Source organism: Anguilla rostrata, chromosome 18, assembly GCF_018555375.3.
Source record: "Anguilla rostrata isolate EN2019 chromosome 18, ASM1855537v3, whole genome shotgun sequence".
NCBI lineage: Eukaryota > Metazoa > Chordata > Actinopteri > Anguilliformes > Anguillidae > Anguilla > Anguilla rostrata.
In genome coordinates, this window is record NC_057950.1 from 25160891 (window position 1) to 25176633 (window position 15743).

General features: G+C 49.6%; 1 protein-coding gene across 2 annotated transcripts in view; it reads left to right on the forward strand.

The window, feature by feature from the left end:
• LOC135244645 (collagen alpha-1(XIX) chain-like) overlaps nt 1-15743 on the forward strand; it is a 123869-nt gene that overhangs the window by 65783 nt on the left and 42343 nt on the right. For both annotated transcript variants that reach the window (XM_064317106.1, XM_064317107.1), the window contains exons 19-25: nt 3103-3147; nt 6106-6141; nt 10110-10163; nt 10253-10297; nt 13215-13247; nt 14769-14807; nt 15430-15474. In XM_064317106.1, coding sequence (XP_064173176.1) covers nt 3103-3147; nt 6106-6141; nt 10110-10163; nt 10253-10297; nt 13215-13247; nt 14769-14807; nt 15430-15474 — 297 coding nt within the window. The remainder of the gene's footprint in view (nt 1-3102; nt 3148-6105; nt 6142-10109; nt 10164-10252; nt 10298-13214; nt 13248-14768; nt 14808-15429; nt 15475-15743) is intronic.

Genomic DNA, 15743 nt, shown 5'->3' on the forward strand with positions numbered 1-15743 from the left:
GCTCCTCTCTCGTTCTCATCTCATCTCGCTTTGGGTCCGTGGACCTAATAACCCTCTGTGGAGTCACACCTGCACTTCCCCGGCCCCTCCCACAATGTTGAACACCCCCCTCCCCCCTCCCCCCTCCCATCTCAGAATATCTACAGCAGTGTGCCGGAGAGGGGGCGGGGTCTTCCACCGCGACGCCCGACTGATAACCCGCGGCACGAACGCTGTCAGATTTACGCCCTCGCGGTGTTGCATAGCAACGGAGGCCGTCGGTGCGATCTCGACGGCGCCTCCCTCAGCCCGCGCTGCGCGTGTGGGATGCCGGTTGTTTATTCATCCGCCCGTTCTCTCCTCTCGTCTGCTCCCCCTCGCTCCTGCCGGTGACGCCAGACGAACTGATGGCTTCGCCCGCCCCCCCCCCTCCCCGTCCCCCGTCCCGTCTCACAGCTGGGCACCGGAGTCGAATACCGCTTCGTTTTTTCAAAGGCCATTCATCCTGAGAGAAATGAGCCTCCGAAGGCTGTCCCAGCTAACCGTTATTCATTATCCGTTAACCAGCTAACCGTTATTCATTATCCGTTAACCAGCTAACCGTTTTTCATTATCAGTTAACCAGCTAACCGTTTTTCATTATCAGTTAACCAGCTAACCGTTTTTCATTATCAGTTAACCAGCTAACCGTTTTTCATTATCAGTTAACCAGCTAACCGTTATTCATTATCCGTTAACCAGCTAACCGTTTTTCATTATCGGTTAACCAGCTAACCGCTTTTCATTATCAGTTAACCAGCTAACCGTTTTTCATTATCAGTTAACCAGCTAACCGTTTTTTGTCCCTAACTCTAGCCCTAACATTACCAGGAAGCTGAGGTCACTGTACATTTCCCTCAGTCTCCTTCAAGCCATTTGGATGTTTTTTTTTTTTTTTTTTAAAGATGTAAAGAACATTGCAGCAACATTCTTTACTAATTCAGTTTTGTTATTGCTGTTTAAAAAAAGAAAATAAATTTGACTTTGTCATATATTTGGGGAAAAATCTGGTCATCAGGAAAGTTGGTAACCTTCAGCTAATCTGGCATCGCAATAGCCTTCAACTAATCTGGCATACTTACGTACGCCAACGGCATTTTAAGTATTTATCGCCTCTGATTGCTTTTCATGTGTAAATGATAACCATCAGGGACTGGCATCAGTGAGTTTTACGCGCGATATGCCCGCAGTGTTTTCCTGTGACTTTGGCAGAACTTGTACGCAACAAGTTAACGTTCTCTACGACCGCTAGGGGTGAGGACTGCTGTTATAACGTTACTGCAGAACAGCATCACGATGTGATCGGTGCTCCTCAACCTTCTCGAAATGTCGCGTCGTGGTGTTTTCATCAGAGCGGCGGGGGACCGGAAAGCAGAGCCCGCTCTCGGGCCTGTCAGACGCCGCGTTGCATCTCGACGCGCTCAGCCGCGGCGCGCGAATCAAACTTCAAAGGGTCGTGTGCCCCGGCTACGCGCGCGTTTTTAAAGCGCCCTCCGGTGGCGAGATGCAAATGAGCCGTTCACTTTGAACGCTGCGGGTGGTCGGCCCGCACAGAGAGGCGGAGAGGGGCGAGCGAGCGGCGCTTCTAAGAGCGTCTCTAGCACAGGTAGCCAACCTTCACATCTCAGCTGCCTCCTTCGCTTTGCGCTGGCGCGTCTGTCTTTCCTGTTTTAGCTCTCGTTTCTGTGCTCTTTTTCTTTTCTTTTCATAGATCGTAGAGAATGTGCTGTTGCAACGATAGCCCATGTGAACTCTTTCTCAAAAAGCCTTTATTAATTTCAAGGTCACATAAACGTTTTTTGTTTTTCCTGAAATGATGACTCCCTCGGTAATGGTGCTATTATTTGACGTTCCCTGGGGATTAGAACACTACGGTGGAGGCATGCTGTTGAAGCAGCTCGATGCATTGCTGACGGAGGACAGAACAGTCGCCTGTTTTACTTTCTTTGAATGGGTGGAAAATCTGACCGTACGGCCCGGCTGTATTTAATTGGATTAGCCTGCATGTTCTGCCTGGTGATTGGCCCTTCAGCTGCTCACCCACTGCCTCTCAGAGCTCACTGGCTGTTTGGAAAATTGGAAGAAAAATAATTCCAATTCCGTCAACGGAAGATGGAAGAACTTCGGCAGTTGAGGGTCACGGAGCTCTCAGCGCTTTTCGGTCCGCGAGCGCCGTCAGAATTCGGCGGGTTACCTTGCCCTCGTCGCCATGGCAACTCCGCCGCCGACCGTCTTCAAAGGAAGGGCCCCCCGCTGCTCCTCGCCGGAGCCCCACGGAACGGGGCCCCCCTGTGCCCTGCGCCCCTTTAGCGATAGCGGCTGATGTTTACCGCGTCCTGACACCCCCCGCCCGCCCGCTGGCCCGGCGTCGCCGTGTCCTGCTTCGGCCGTGGCGTTGCCACCGCGCGCGGTCGCTCCTGCCGAGAAGCGGCTGCTCTTTCCCCTGCCTCTTCGTTTCGGGGAACACGAGCACACGCGGTGTCAATCTCTGCGCTATCACACGCTGAGCGAAGAGAAAGTCTGGAGGATGACTTGAGCTTTAATACTTCGGTCTCATCGATCATGTCCTCCTCCTACTCCATTTGTTTGCGTTTGTACACACGTATATGAGTGAGGTCCCTTGGTTTTGTGCAGCTGCACTTGCAATGTGCTCATAGTTATGTGTATACTGCAGTGTGACTGTGTTTGTACAGTGTGTATGTACACTGCGTGAGTGTTGGCTGTTTTGAATGAGAGTGTATGTGCTGTGTGTAGGTAATTTTGGATGATAGTGTATGTACACAGCTGGAAATGGGGGGGGACCCAACACCAAAGCAGCTGTTTCTGTAAAATGGTAAAGCATAACGGCATAATATCATGAAATAAAAGCTCATTGTCCGTCATTTTTTTTTACATCCTTTGATCTCAAATCCAAATGCCTTAGGTATATGGCAAAAATAATTAACTTCACTCTACTGTTCTTGTTCTTTAGGAAGACACTGTAAATAAGAACAGTGTTCAGATGATTGGCAACATCTTCTACCCCTGTGCCCCATGGTCATGTGACTAAAACTCTCTGTCCCTCTCTCTCTTTCACCCCCACAGGGTCGCCGAGGGAAATCGGGCGAGCCCGGCCCCCCTGGACCCCCGGTGAGTGTGTCGCTCTGGCCTCTTTGCCGTTTCCACGGTGCTGAGATGGTATCTCTGTCCTCCGTCCCACACTTTCAGTTGCTGTCCGGCAACCTGCACATGCTGCAGGACAGCGGAACTGCTTAAACCCCACACTGCAGAGAACAGCAACTCCCACAGTGCACTGCACTAGATCTGATGAGTCACTCTTCGGAACACAGTAGTTTTTAAAGTGGCAAATGCATAGGTTATTTAATATTTTGGTGCACCTTAGGATTTCTTTGGAACCTTCTTTTTACAGTATTCTAAATTTGATAAATATGTGAATTTACTGGTAAATGGACTGCATTTATATAGCACTTTTATCCAAAGCACTTTACAATTTATGCCTCTCATTCACACACACACCAACCGTGAAAGGCTGCCATGCAAGGTACCAGTCAGCTCGTTGGGAGCAATTAGGGTTAGGTTCAATCCCCAGGGTGGGGGATCGAACCGGCAACCCTATGACTGCCAGACAGCTGCTCTTACCTCCTGAGCTATGTCGCCCCATCAGACATCAGAAAGATCATAGTTGGCACATGCAAGCAGCATTAATTCAGCCGATTAACTCATTGTATTCTTACAGTACTTGAGGCTAATATGATGAAGAGGTCATTCTGGGCATTTAGAAAGGAGAGCCTCATAGCTATTTGTTTCCAAGCACCTATCTCCAAAAAACAGGTCATTACAACAACTTCCAGAACGGAGTGCTAATGAACGTCAAGGTCCTTAAAAGGTAAGGATATATTGAAAGCGATTGTAAAAGCGCTCTTTGAAAAAGATGTTTAAAATGGCGGGGAACTCACCACATTGAACGAGTCACGTTGTCCCGCTCACGTTCTTCGGGCCAGATTGTTTTGGAACTAATTCAGAGCATTTGCAGCCCTCTGATTGGATAATGATTTGTCTTCAAGTTCAGGACATGTGGATCCCCTGGTGATTAGCAAGAATTAATTAAGTGCTAATTAAGCCCAAAGCCGGAGACGTGTGTTAGTGGAGCCCTTGCGTGGGCGTCCATGCTGACTCCACCAGAAGCAGGAGAACCCATTTGACCGTGTGAAACACCCCCCCTCTCCTCCAGCTGTTTCTGTGACACGGGCCACGTGCGTTCACTTCTCACACAGGAAACCGAAAACCAAGCAGAAACGTGTGAAGTTCATAAGAATATGACAAGAATAGAGAAAAAAACAAACTTAATCTGAAATTTAAAAAACATCACATTACATTTATTTAGCAGACGCTTTTATCCAAAGCGATGTACAAAAGTGCATATCAAGGTCATTGGAACAACTACAAAACACAAGTTCAATAAGGTACAATACTCATTTTGTACAGCTATTTATAGCCAAGAACACAGTTCAGTTCACTCAGTGAACAGTGAGCTGACCTAACTTATGCCGGGCCAAACTAGGGAGAAGAACAAGCTACAATATTAAGACAAATACAAATGATTAAAAGTGCAGGAATGGGGGTACATGTAACGAGTCTCATGAAAGGGGGAGGATTTAAAGTGAAATGATATACAGAGTGGTGGCAGTTAGCCCAGGTGTAGTCTGAAGAGATGCATCTTCAGACCACGGTGGAAGATGGGTAGTGAGGGAGAGGTTCGAAGAGGGACAGGAAGTTTGTTCCACCACATACTGATTTCATCTTGAATCAGGACATGGCGTTTGCACAGACAAGCACTGATGTGAGGTCTTTCTGCTTTCTCTCTTATGGAACGGTTGGATAGTAGCTGGGAACTGGCTGATCTGGTACAGCGAAATAAGAATTGAATAAGGAGCATACACCCTAAAGATAGAGGTGAAGACCACAAGAGGAAATTAACATATGCAGCCTGATTCTAGCTTGAAAGTGGGAAAGATCTACTGTAATGAGTCAGCCTCATTCCAGCTCGTCACTGGAAAGGGTCGATAACGAGCCAGCTGCACTGGATGAATAATTATTTTGAATACTCTAACCTGTTAGACACCAGTAAAAAAAAAAAAAGGTCTGCAGCTTCCTTGCGATTTTAAAATCAACTTCAATTTTCACCAATATTTAGAAGAAATTTCTTCTTTCGAATGACTGTGTGTTTTGGTTAGTAACATGAGTGCTGTCTATAGGGATCCTGCCTCGTTCACGGGGGAGTGTATATATATATATACATATATATATATATATATACATTACATGGTCAAAGGTATGTGGACACCTGACATCCAGAATCTCATATAAAATTATGGGCATGGAGTTGGTCCACCCTTTACTGCTGTAACAACCTCCACTCTTCTGGGAAGGCTTTATACTAGATGTTGGTGCAGTGCTGCAGGGATTTGCTTCCATTCAGTTAGAAGAGCATTAGTGACTGGGCACTGATTTGGCAATTAGGCCTGGCTCGCTGTTGGCTTTCCAATTGATCCCAAAGGTGTTGGATGGGGCTGAGATCGGTGCTCTGTGAAGGCCAGTCATGTTCTTCCACATCGTTCTCGACAGATTTCTATAGGGACCTTGCTGTGTGCCCGGGGACATTGTCATGCTGAAACAGGAAAAGAGCCTTCCCCAAACTGTTGGAGAAGCACAGAATTGTCTAGAATGTGATTATATACTGTAGCATTAAGATCTGCCTTCACTGGAACTAAGGGGCCCAGCCCAAACCATGAAAAACAGCCCCAGACCAAGGGTTGTCCAGAAACTTTTGGTCATGCAGTGTATCAGCAATTACTATCGTTATGGATAATCTGTACTATTATGTATTATTCTGTACTATTCTCACTGAGACATGAAACTCTTACACGGTTTTGTTTTAACTTCAACAATTCATCACTTCAGTGTGGATTTGACCCTTAGTGATTGAAGTGGGATAGAATTTTGTGATGGGCGGCCCTTGGAGTGACTTTGTGTGTGTGTGTGTGTGTGTGTGTGTGTGTCTGTCTCTCCTCTCTTTCTTTCTCACAGGGAGAGAGGACTGGCTCAGAAGGGGCAGGAATCAAGGTAAGAGAAAAGAGGCACAAACAAGACCTTGCCTTCTGCAGTGTGTTTATTTTAAAATGAACTGCCTGCCGTCTGAAGCATAAATTATCCCTGCTGGTCCTGGAGGTCATTTTCCTTTTTTCACCCAAATGCGTGAGAGGAGGGGAGTGGGGAAGGGAGGAGAGGAGAGGGGAAAGAAGGAGAGGGAAGGAGAAGGGAGGGGAGGAGAATAGAGGAGAGGAGAGAGTAGAGGGGAAGAGAGGGGACTGAAGGAAACGAGAAGGAGCTGGCTCTGATTGATAGCTGATACTGACAGATGGTGTTAGCGTATGAGTCTGTCCCTAAATGTCCGAGATCATTCTCACAGCACTCAGATCACCCCTGTGCTCTCTGAAAGAGGGTCACAGCCCCCTCAATATCCCATGCCAAACTACCCCCCACAATTATCTTACTGTCCCATACCGTATACTAGTACACCCCCCACCCTCATCCCCAACAATTATCTTACTGTCCCGCACCTGTACCCATAAGTACACAGCTACAGCCCAGCCCAGTCACTGCAGCCATGCCCCACTGCCCCGCCCTGCCCCGCCCCGCCCACAGTTCAGACCTCCCAGGATTTATGCCCATTGCTCAGTGGGCACCCCTAGCGCTGACTTTGATGTACTGAAGCAGCAGCCTGTGTCATCGGTCACGTCTCGCGTATCCCATCACCCCCTGCATCTTTGGATCGGCCAACCAAGGGTGCGTCCAGTAACCGGGGCCCCCAGAGTGGGTGACATCATAAGCTAAGGACGACCACGAGGCCGAGCCCGTTTCTGTTCTGTTGAAAGCAGCTCTTCTCTACTTTAGAAATGTAAAAAGCGTTTGAGATACTTTCGGTAGTTCGAAAGAGCTATTATGTAATTAAGTCCTACTGTTGTGAGCCTCCTTGTTATTTTCATTCCGGAGATACCGGCAACAGTGGAGCTGGATTCATAATTGTTGACCACAGCGGTGAGAAAAGCACCTGGCACTTATATAGCGAAACATCATAAAGAAGTAGGAACAGAGCGTCCACAAAGCTGTAATTAAAACACGCAACGGTTAATCATTTCTGAAGTACGCGCAGGGGGAGAAAAAGCCTGCTTTCCTTAAGTTTGTTTATTTCTGTTTTCATCACCTGGAGGGAAGGCTCTTTTTTTTTCTTGACGTCACTCGTAGTTGAACGTTGAAAGTCAAACGGCTGTGCGTCAGTTATGTCGAGTGGATGGCACGGGGCGATCCAGAGCCTTTTCATAAATCAAGCTCGCCGCCAGATTCGTGACCTTCCGAGATCTCGGCCGCGACGCTACGAGCTGGCGTTACCATTCTGCGCTGAATGCCGCCGCGTTGGCTGGAGATTTCCCAAAGTGGCGTTCTCCTCCGCTGTCGTAGTCAGAGTCTTAGTCTGAATTCAGCTGTGTGTAGGTGCCTGGCTTAAGAGGAACCTGTGCTATAGAAGTTTTATGTCCTTTTTTGTAAGAGCGAGGCTTTTGGGCAAAGTCACTACAGAGCTACATATCTCTCCTTTGTAAGCTCTTCTGGTCTCACCATCACCTTTAATGATTATAGAACATACCTCTGTGGATCATGTCCAAGGCTGACCTTTAACCTTGGGGCGATAACCAGGAAGTCCATCCACCTCCACTTCATCCTCTATCCTCTGGATTCTGGTTTGCCTTGACTGAACCCAGACCAGTTCCAAGTCAATCGTTGTGCTCACAAGAACTGACTACAATGTTTGGCGACTCATACAATAACTATGATTCTGAGTTTGACCAGCATGACATCTGGAGTGGCCTCCCTCCTCTCACATCGCCTCCATGTTGAGAACTAAAGCACTGGTATTGTGATGGGGACTCTGGTATTGTGACGGGGACACTGATGTTGTGACGGGGACAATAATGTTGTGACAGGGTCTCCGGTGTTTTGATGAGCGGAGGGGCAGAGGATGAATTCAGACTCCGTAATTACAGCCTGCAGCCTCTCGGCCCCCGGTGTTCCTGCGAAGCGGGGTTCAGGGCATCTGCGTAGGGGACCGCCGTGCGACCGCGAACATTTCGGGGCTCTCAGAGAGCGGGGTTTTATAGCACTCAGCGCAGAGCGGGGCCGAGAGATAAAGAACTACACGAGCAAACATCCACCCCGTCTCCTGCAGCAGCCAGCCAGCCAGCTCCCGAGCAGGCTTAATTGCTCCTGGAGAGAGCTGCGGATCGCTCAGAGTAAACAAGCCGTCCTGTTCGCCGCGCCGCGGTCTGCCGCCGTTCCCCTCCCCGCTGGTCCCCGAGCTGATCTCAGATCAGTTCCAGCGCTGCGGGCACAGAGTTCACCGCAGAGTTCGTTTGCTTGCCTTTAATATTTCTCAGCGTTCTCGTCCACTTTCGCAAAAAATTTTCTCTTCTACCAAAAGAAACGTGCACTCAGGGAGGTTGTTCATTCTGATTGTATCAGAGACTTACATGACATTTTTGAGGTCTGAAATGAATAAAATGAATTTTTTTAAATTAGAAGACTCTTGACAAATGGCCTGCGTACGTAAACCACGCAGAAAAGGAGTTAGTGTTGGAACATAAACGCTGCCTATTTTTTTCTGCAGCATTAGCCTAATAGTGCACTAAACTGACTGACAAAAGCAATGACGAGCTGTTTGCACTCAGCATGGTATGCAGCAGCAGAGAGAGAGAGAGCGAGAGAGAGAGAGAGAGAGCGAGAGAGAGCGAGAGAGAGCGAGAGAGAGAGACAGAGAGAGAGCGAGCCCTGGCATTTGTGCAGCCTCTAACAGAGAAAGAACAGTGGATTCAAAAAGCTGTAATTTGAAGGTTGAACAGTCAATGGTTTCTGAAGCATGTACAAAATAGCCGAAGCACAGAAGAGAAAAGCCTGCTTATCTTAAGTGTGTATATTTCTGTCGTTCTCTGCACACTGAAGGGCATGCGTTTTTAGAGAGAGGGATGCTTTCTGCGGATTGAAGGAGGGATTATGTAATTAAGTCCCGCTGTTATCTGTTTCCTTGTGTTCTGTCAGCATTCTGTTGCCTTAATGTGGGGTCAGGGTCACCCCAATAAGGCCATCCAGTGACGGATAAATGGCCTCGCGGGTGCGTATTTAAGCCTGACGGTGCTGTCCCGCGGTTGGCCCGGGCTTCACGCCCCTGGCGCCTTACCCCTGGCACGGACGCGGGTACGGGGCCCATCCCGCGGGCTTCTCTGAGGAGCGCGCTCTGTGACGTAATCGTCCTGGCTCGCCACGCCAGCACAATGCAGCCATCGCCGACCGCTCCCCACCTGGGCATTCGTAGCGGTCAGCTTCCGCGGGTCCAAACCCGTTTGTTACGCAAATCCACGTTAGCGCACGCGCTCAGAACCCGCCGGGTCCGCGTGCTGACATTCTGGCCTTCTGTCTGATTGGCTGCAGGAGGCCTGTGATATCTGTAATTGTTTGCTGGTCGGGTGTTTTACACGCAATTTGACATTCTTCAGACTTTCCTCATGTCTACATTTGTAACTGTAGCTCAACATAATGTCAGTCAATTTGGATGTAACGAGGACGTGCCAGACATGAGACTGTAAGGGTTTTTTTTTTTTGCATCTCCAAACACTCGCTACACGCAAGATAAACAGAACCGTTCGCACCTTTAAAGCCGCGTTCATGTTTACCCTCAAATTATATAACCGTGCCACCACTGATCTCAGAAAGGGGGTTTCGCTTAAAGCAACGGCATCGGCGTGCACGGATTCAGCCGCGGTGATACAGTGCCCTCTACTGGCCGCCGAGCAGACGGCAGCGCCTTTGTTGTTTCCCCGCGTTTGAGGCAGCTGGTGGGAGTGCGGGGGCTCGGTGGGGGCTGGGGTTTCCACCGCAGGTTTGCAGCCGTTTCTGAGTGTAATTGCTGCAGGGCTAGAGGTGATCCGTGTGTAGGTTTGTGTCTGTCACCTGGTCTGTGTCTGTGTTTTTTTTTCTTCCCGCAGGGGAGCAAAGGTGAGCCGGGGGCAGGAGGAGAGAAGGGGGAGACGGGAGACCCTGTAGGTATTCTCTGGCAGTCTGTCGCTGGCCTTCTCACAGGCACTCAGCAGAGCTGCAGCTAATGACCTCTTCCTGTTCCATCATCCAGGGTCATACAGGAGGAGCGGGGGAGAGTGGAGCGAAAGGAGAGAAGGTACAGTACATTTTCTGTGTGTGTGTGTGTGGATGATTGTGTGTGTGTCTGCATGTGTATGTGTGCGAGTGTGCGCGTGTCTGTGCGTGTGTGCGTGCATGCGTGTGTGTGTGTGTGTGTGTGTGTGCGAGTGTGTGCATGTGTATGTGTGCGTGTGTGCGCGTGTCTGTGCGTGTGTGCGTGCATGCGTGTGTGTGTGTGTTTGTGGATGTGTGTGTGTGAGCGTGTGTGTGTGTGTGCGAGTGTGTGCGCGTGTTTGTGGGTGTGTGTGTGTGAGCGTGTGTGTGTGTGCGAGTGTGCTGTGATGGATGTGTGTGTGTGTGCGAGTGTGTGCGCGTGTTTGCGGGTGTGTGTGTGTGAGCGTGTGTGTCAGTCTGTGTGTGTGCTGTTCCTGCTGTAGCATAGCCCCGTTGCCGCTGCAGAGAGAAAGCTCATTAGCTCTAAGCAGCCGACTGAAGGAGGGCCGATTTACCTGAACTGATGTGTGAGTCGTGACAGAGCAGAGCCGGCTGCACTTAACGCACTACAGCTCCTCTCATTCTACAGCCCACCAGCTCCTCTCATTCTACAGCTCCTCTCATTCTACAGCCCACCAGCTCCTCTCATTCTACAGCCCACCAGCTCCTCTCATTCTACAGCACTACAGCTCCTCTCATTCTAAGCCACCAGCTCCTCTCATTCTACAGCACACCAGCTCCTCTCATTCTACAGCTCACCAGCTCCTCTCATTCTACAGCTCACCAGCTCCTCTCATTCTACAGCTCACCAGCTCCTCTCATTCTACAGCTCACCAGCTCCTCTCATTCTACAGCTCACCAGATCCTCTCATTCTACAGCTCACCAGCTCCTCTCATTCTACAGCCCACCAGCTCCTCTCATTCTACAGCTCACCAGCTCCTCTCATTCTACAGCTCACCAGCTCCTCTCATTCTACAGCTCACCAGCTCCTCTCATTCTACAGCTCACCAGATCCTCTCATTCTACAGCTCACCAGCTCCTCTCATTCTACAGCCCACCAGCTCCTCTCATTCTACAGCTCACCAGCTCCTCTCATTCTACAGCTCACCAGCTCCTCTCATTCTACAGCTCACATGCTCCTCTCATTCTACAGCTCACCAGCTCCTCTCATTCTACAGCTCACCAGCTCCTCTCATTCTACAGCTCACATGCTCCTCTCATTCTACAGCTCACCAGCTCCTCTCATTCTACAGCTCACATGCTCCTCTCATTCTACAGCCCACCAGCTCCTCTCATTCTACAGCCCACCAGCTCCTCTCATTCTACAGCCCACCAGCTCCTCTCATTCTACAGCTCACCAGCTCCTCTCATTCTACAGCTCACCAGCTCCTCTCATTCTACAGCTCACCAGCTCCTCTCATTCTACAGCTCACCAGCTCCTCTCATTCTACAGCCCACCAGCTCCTCTCATTCTACAGCTCACCAGCTCCTCTCATTCTACAGCTCACCAGCTCCTCTCATTCTACAGCTCACCAGCTCCTCTCATTCTACAGCCCACCAGCTCCTCTCATTCTACAGCTCACCAGCTCCTCTCATTCTACAGCTCACCAGCTCCTCTCATTCTACAGCCCACCAGCTCCTCTCATTCTACAGCCCACCAGCTCCTCTCATTCTACAGCCCACCAGCTCCTCTCATTCTACAGCCCACCAGCTCCTTTCATTCTACAGCTCACCAGCTCCTCTCATTCTACAGCTCACCAGCTCCTCTCACTTCCTTATGTGAGCTGCCTGTTACAGTGAGCAGTACTCTCTCAACCTCCAAGATGGATCCCACTGTTCATGCCACGCTTGTCACCCAACACATGTTCGTGAATTTAATTCCTTTTAAATAGCCTAAGAAATATCTGGCTGCAAAAATTAATCTGAGATATATTTATTCTGTCCGTCTGGAGTCGTGCGGTTCCTATCGAGGCATTTGCTTTGTCAGGATATCCGTGTTGGATTTCCAGGCTTAAATACCTTTCTGAGAGCCCTTAGTATAATTCGGCCTTGTGCCTGTAAAAAAAGACCTGACCGTGTAACTGTGGCGTTCTTCTGCTGCGCGTCAGTTTCGTGATTGTTTGATATCCTGCGCCAGGAAGAGGAGAAACGTAGAGCTCGGTGGGATTCACGGAGCATGTCAGCCCCCGGTCCGTACACGTCACCAAACGACCTTTTAACTGAACGTAACCCCTGCCCTTCGTCCTCATCGGATCAAAGCAAAGCCGGTGTAAATGCCTCTTTGCAATATTCTCTGCAAAAAGGATGTCAGCGACCTCTGAACTTACTGTCATTACACATGACCTTTGACCTCACTGCATATTCAACACCAACCGCAGCGCAGTCGCTGAGAAATTCAGCTTTAATTTTCTTGGAAACGGTGGTAAATTTCAGAAGTAGTAGAAATTTCGACGTAGTTTCCAGACTCTCTTTTCCTTTGGATACACAGACGTTCAGTATTGCAGAAGTTTTGAAAAGCAGCCCGGAGGCAGTGATTTAAAAGGTGGAAGGTTGTCTTGGCCTGGGTTATCTTGGCCTGGGTTTAGCGCTGAGACCTCTGAGAGCCTGGGTAAAGCCGGGGGGGGCGACGGGAACATCGCGGCTCCAGGAGCCGCCGTTCCGGCGAAGACCGCTCCTCCGCGCGGTCAGGGCCGCTGAAAATCTCTCCGAGGGGCCGGCGGGTTCCGGTCCGGTCCGCCCGGGCGGCCGCGCTGACCCGCCGCGGCACGAAAAGTGCCCCCCGGTCCCCTTCTGTTCCTTTCATTCTGTGCTTTCCTTCACTGCGCCGTCCCGGCTGAGGTTCATTTCTAAAGCTCTATTCACCTGGCTTTCATTCCTCACAGTTGTCTCCCAATCGCTGCATTTCTGTCATTCTGAATCACCGTTTTTTTTTCTTTTGTGTTTTTTTTTTCTTCTCCAGGGTGAAGTTGGAGCCCGAGGTCCCCCTGGCCCAGTGAGTATGGAGACACAGGGCTCTTTATTGTGTCTGTCCCCTTTCCCCAGACGTTCGAAAGCGCGCGGTAGCGACGTCAGCGACGTCGTCAGCATCCGGGTCCGGGTCTCACCCGCGCGGCGGCTAGCCCACAGAGCGCTCGCGATGCTCCTGCGGCGTTGTTGGTAGCCGACGGCGGCGGCGGGGGGTGGAGGGGTGGGGGGGGGGAGAGATGGCCCCGCCTCTCTTTAGCGCCCGTCGGTCGCCCCGGGGGGGCTTGTGAAAAGCAGAGAGCGCGAGCGCGCAATAACACGCCGCGCGAGAGAGAGAGAGAGAGGCGCTCGGTCTCTCAGGAAATCAGCAGATAGGAGGTGATTCATGGCCTCGCGTCTCGCTAGTTTTGTCGAAGTTGCTCACTTTGAAGCAGGGTGGCGGGGAGGAGGGGGGAGCTGGGGGGGGGGTGGGTAAAATGAAATCAGCCTCTGGAAGGGGGAAAAAAAACTGTATTGAAGAAATAGACTCCAGCGAATAGCGCCTTCCGGGAGTGAAAGAAGGTTTAGTGGTGCTCCCATCTCTCAGCGTTGGGTATCTCCTTGGCGGTTAATTGCTAATCATTTGAAAAGGCGGCGCTGATGTTTCGGCGGTGATCCGATAGGCCGGCAAATGGCCCGTACAGTGAGAGAGGATGTTCTGTGTCCGACCACATTAATCAGACTCTTACGGATCGAGAGACCTTTTTCAGTTTGCGTGTTTTTCACCTGAAAAGACATTTCCTGTTTTAGCCCTTTCTGCTGCGTGGCTACCTCTGCGTCGAGCTCTAAATGCAGTTGCCCACTGTCAGGAGGCCAGAGTTCAGTTTATTTTTCGTCACTGGATAACCTTCGAATTAAAACCCGGTTTTATAAACGAACGGTTTTTGGACGTGCGGTATCGTCTACGCTGCAAACGAATGCGTTTGGCGTTTCCGGGGCGATGCTTCGCACTGAGCTCGGGTGCCAATTACAGCGCGTTCGTTTCGCTCGCGTGTCAGTAATAACGGCAAAGTTATAATTTCCCAAATTGGGAAGGCTTTCTAGAAATGGCACATTATGGCTTATTAGCATTCTGTTCCAGGAGGGGTTTGTGAAATTCTTTCTCTTTGCCAGCAGTGCCATGGCAGAACGGGCTTTTTTTTAACACATCAGAGAGGAGAGGCTTTAGAAAGGCAGTGAGAGGACTGAGCCTGCTCGTGACAGTTAAAACCGGTTTAATGGTGCCCCCTCCCTCCCGCACCCTCCGCCCCGTCACACTTGGAAGGGTGAAATGAGAACGGTCCCACTCTCCGCGAACCCTCCTCTACTTTTTAATCTGTTAACGAGCGCAAGCCTCGATCGGGTAACGAGGGACAGGTGTGCCGAACCTCGGGGGCTGGCCAGTGATTTGTTGTTGCCGTGCAACAGCCCTTCCCAGCTGTTATTACAAGAGGCGTGTGTGCACAGAAGGTGCTGCATTCTCCGTGTGACCCAGGAAGGACTCTCACCCTGTCCGTTTGTCTGCTTCCAGGTGATGACCGCTCATGGACTGAGGCATCTCACCGGGTCTGTAAGTGCTCATAAGAGTGTGTGAGAAGATGGGCACCAAACTGCCATTTTAGCATCACTACCAACACTGCCATTTTAGCTCTGTGTTGGCAGCCCTGTTCTCAAGGACTTACTGCACTTTAACCTGGCCTGCAAATTAGACATCTGAGCAAATAGCCAATTAGCTAACTGATCAAATAGCCAATCAATCAATCAATCAATCAATCAGTCAAGTGGTCATTCAATCAATCAAAAAATATGTCTGTCAATTAGTTAATCCATCGGTCTGTTAATATTTTTTTTCAATCCTAGATCCTTTCCTATTTGCAGAGATTGGCACAAGTGCTGTGCTTAACAGAGTGCTTTGCATACCGTTTATTCAAATCCTATCAGATAAAGCAGCACCTCTGCTTCAGCAGAAGGTATTACGTGATATTAATACAGTATGTGACCTGCCGGCGCTGGTGTGAGATTAGATCTGAGCTTTGAGCTCAATAAAGTGCCTTAGCACCCCTGTGCCCTCTTTGCCAAAGAATAGCATTTATGTGCTGTGGTGGATGGTGGCTTTGAGCTGATCTGAGCTGAGACAAAGCTGTAACGGGTCTTGCTAACCGTCCTTTTCTCTGTGACCTCTGACCTCCGAGGGAGAAGCAGGCGAAAAGGGACAGAAGGGAGAGAAAGGCGACCAGGTATGCTGCTACACACAGCTCGAATGCAAATGATTTTCTCTTGCAGAAAATTCTTGAAGGGATATTTTAAAGTGTGCATTTCATCATAGAAGTAGAGGGAGATCAAACATCCTGTTTAGTATTTTGTTTTTTTATTTTTATTTTAAAAGGTTTTTTCGCTTCATATTTATCATGTTTAGTACTGTGTATTTTACAGTTTAATGCGATGTGAATGCAATTTTTTTTTGCTGTGGGGGGATAGCCCTTTAATATAGCTTATCTTGTGAACC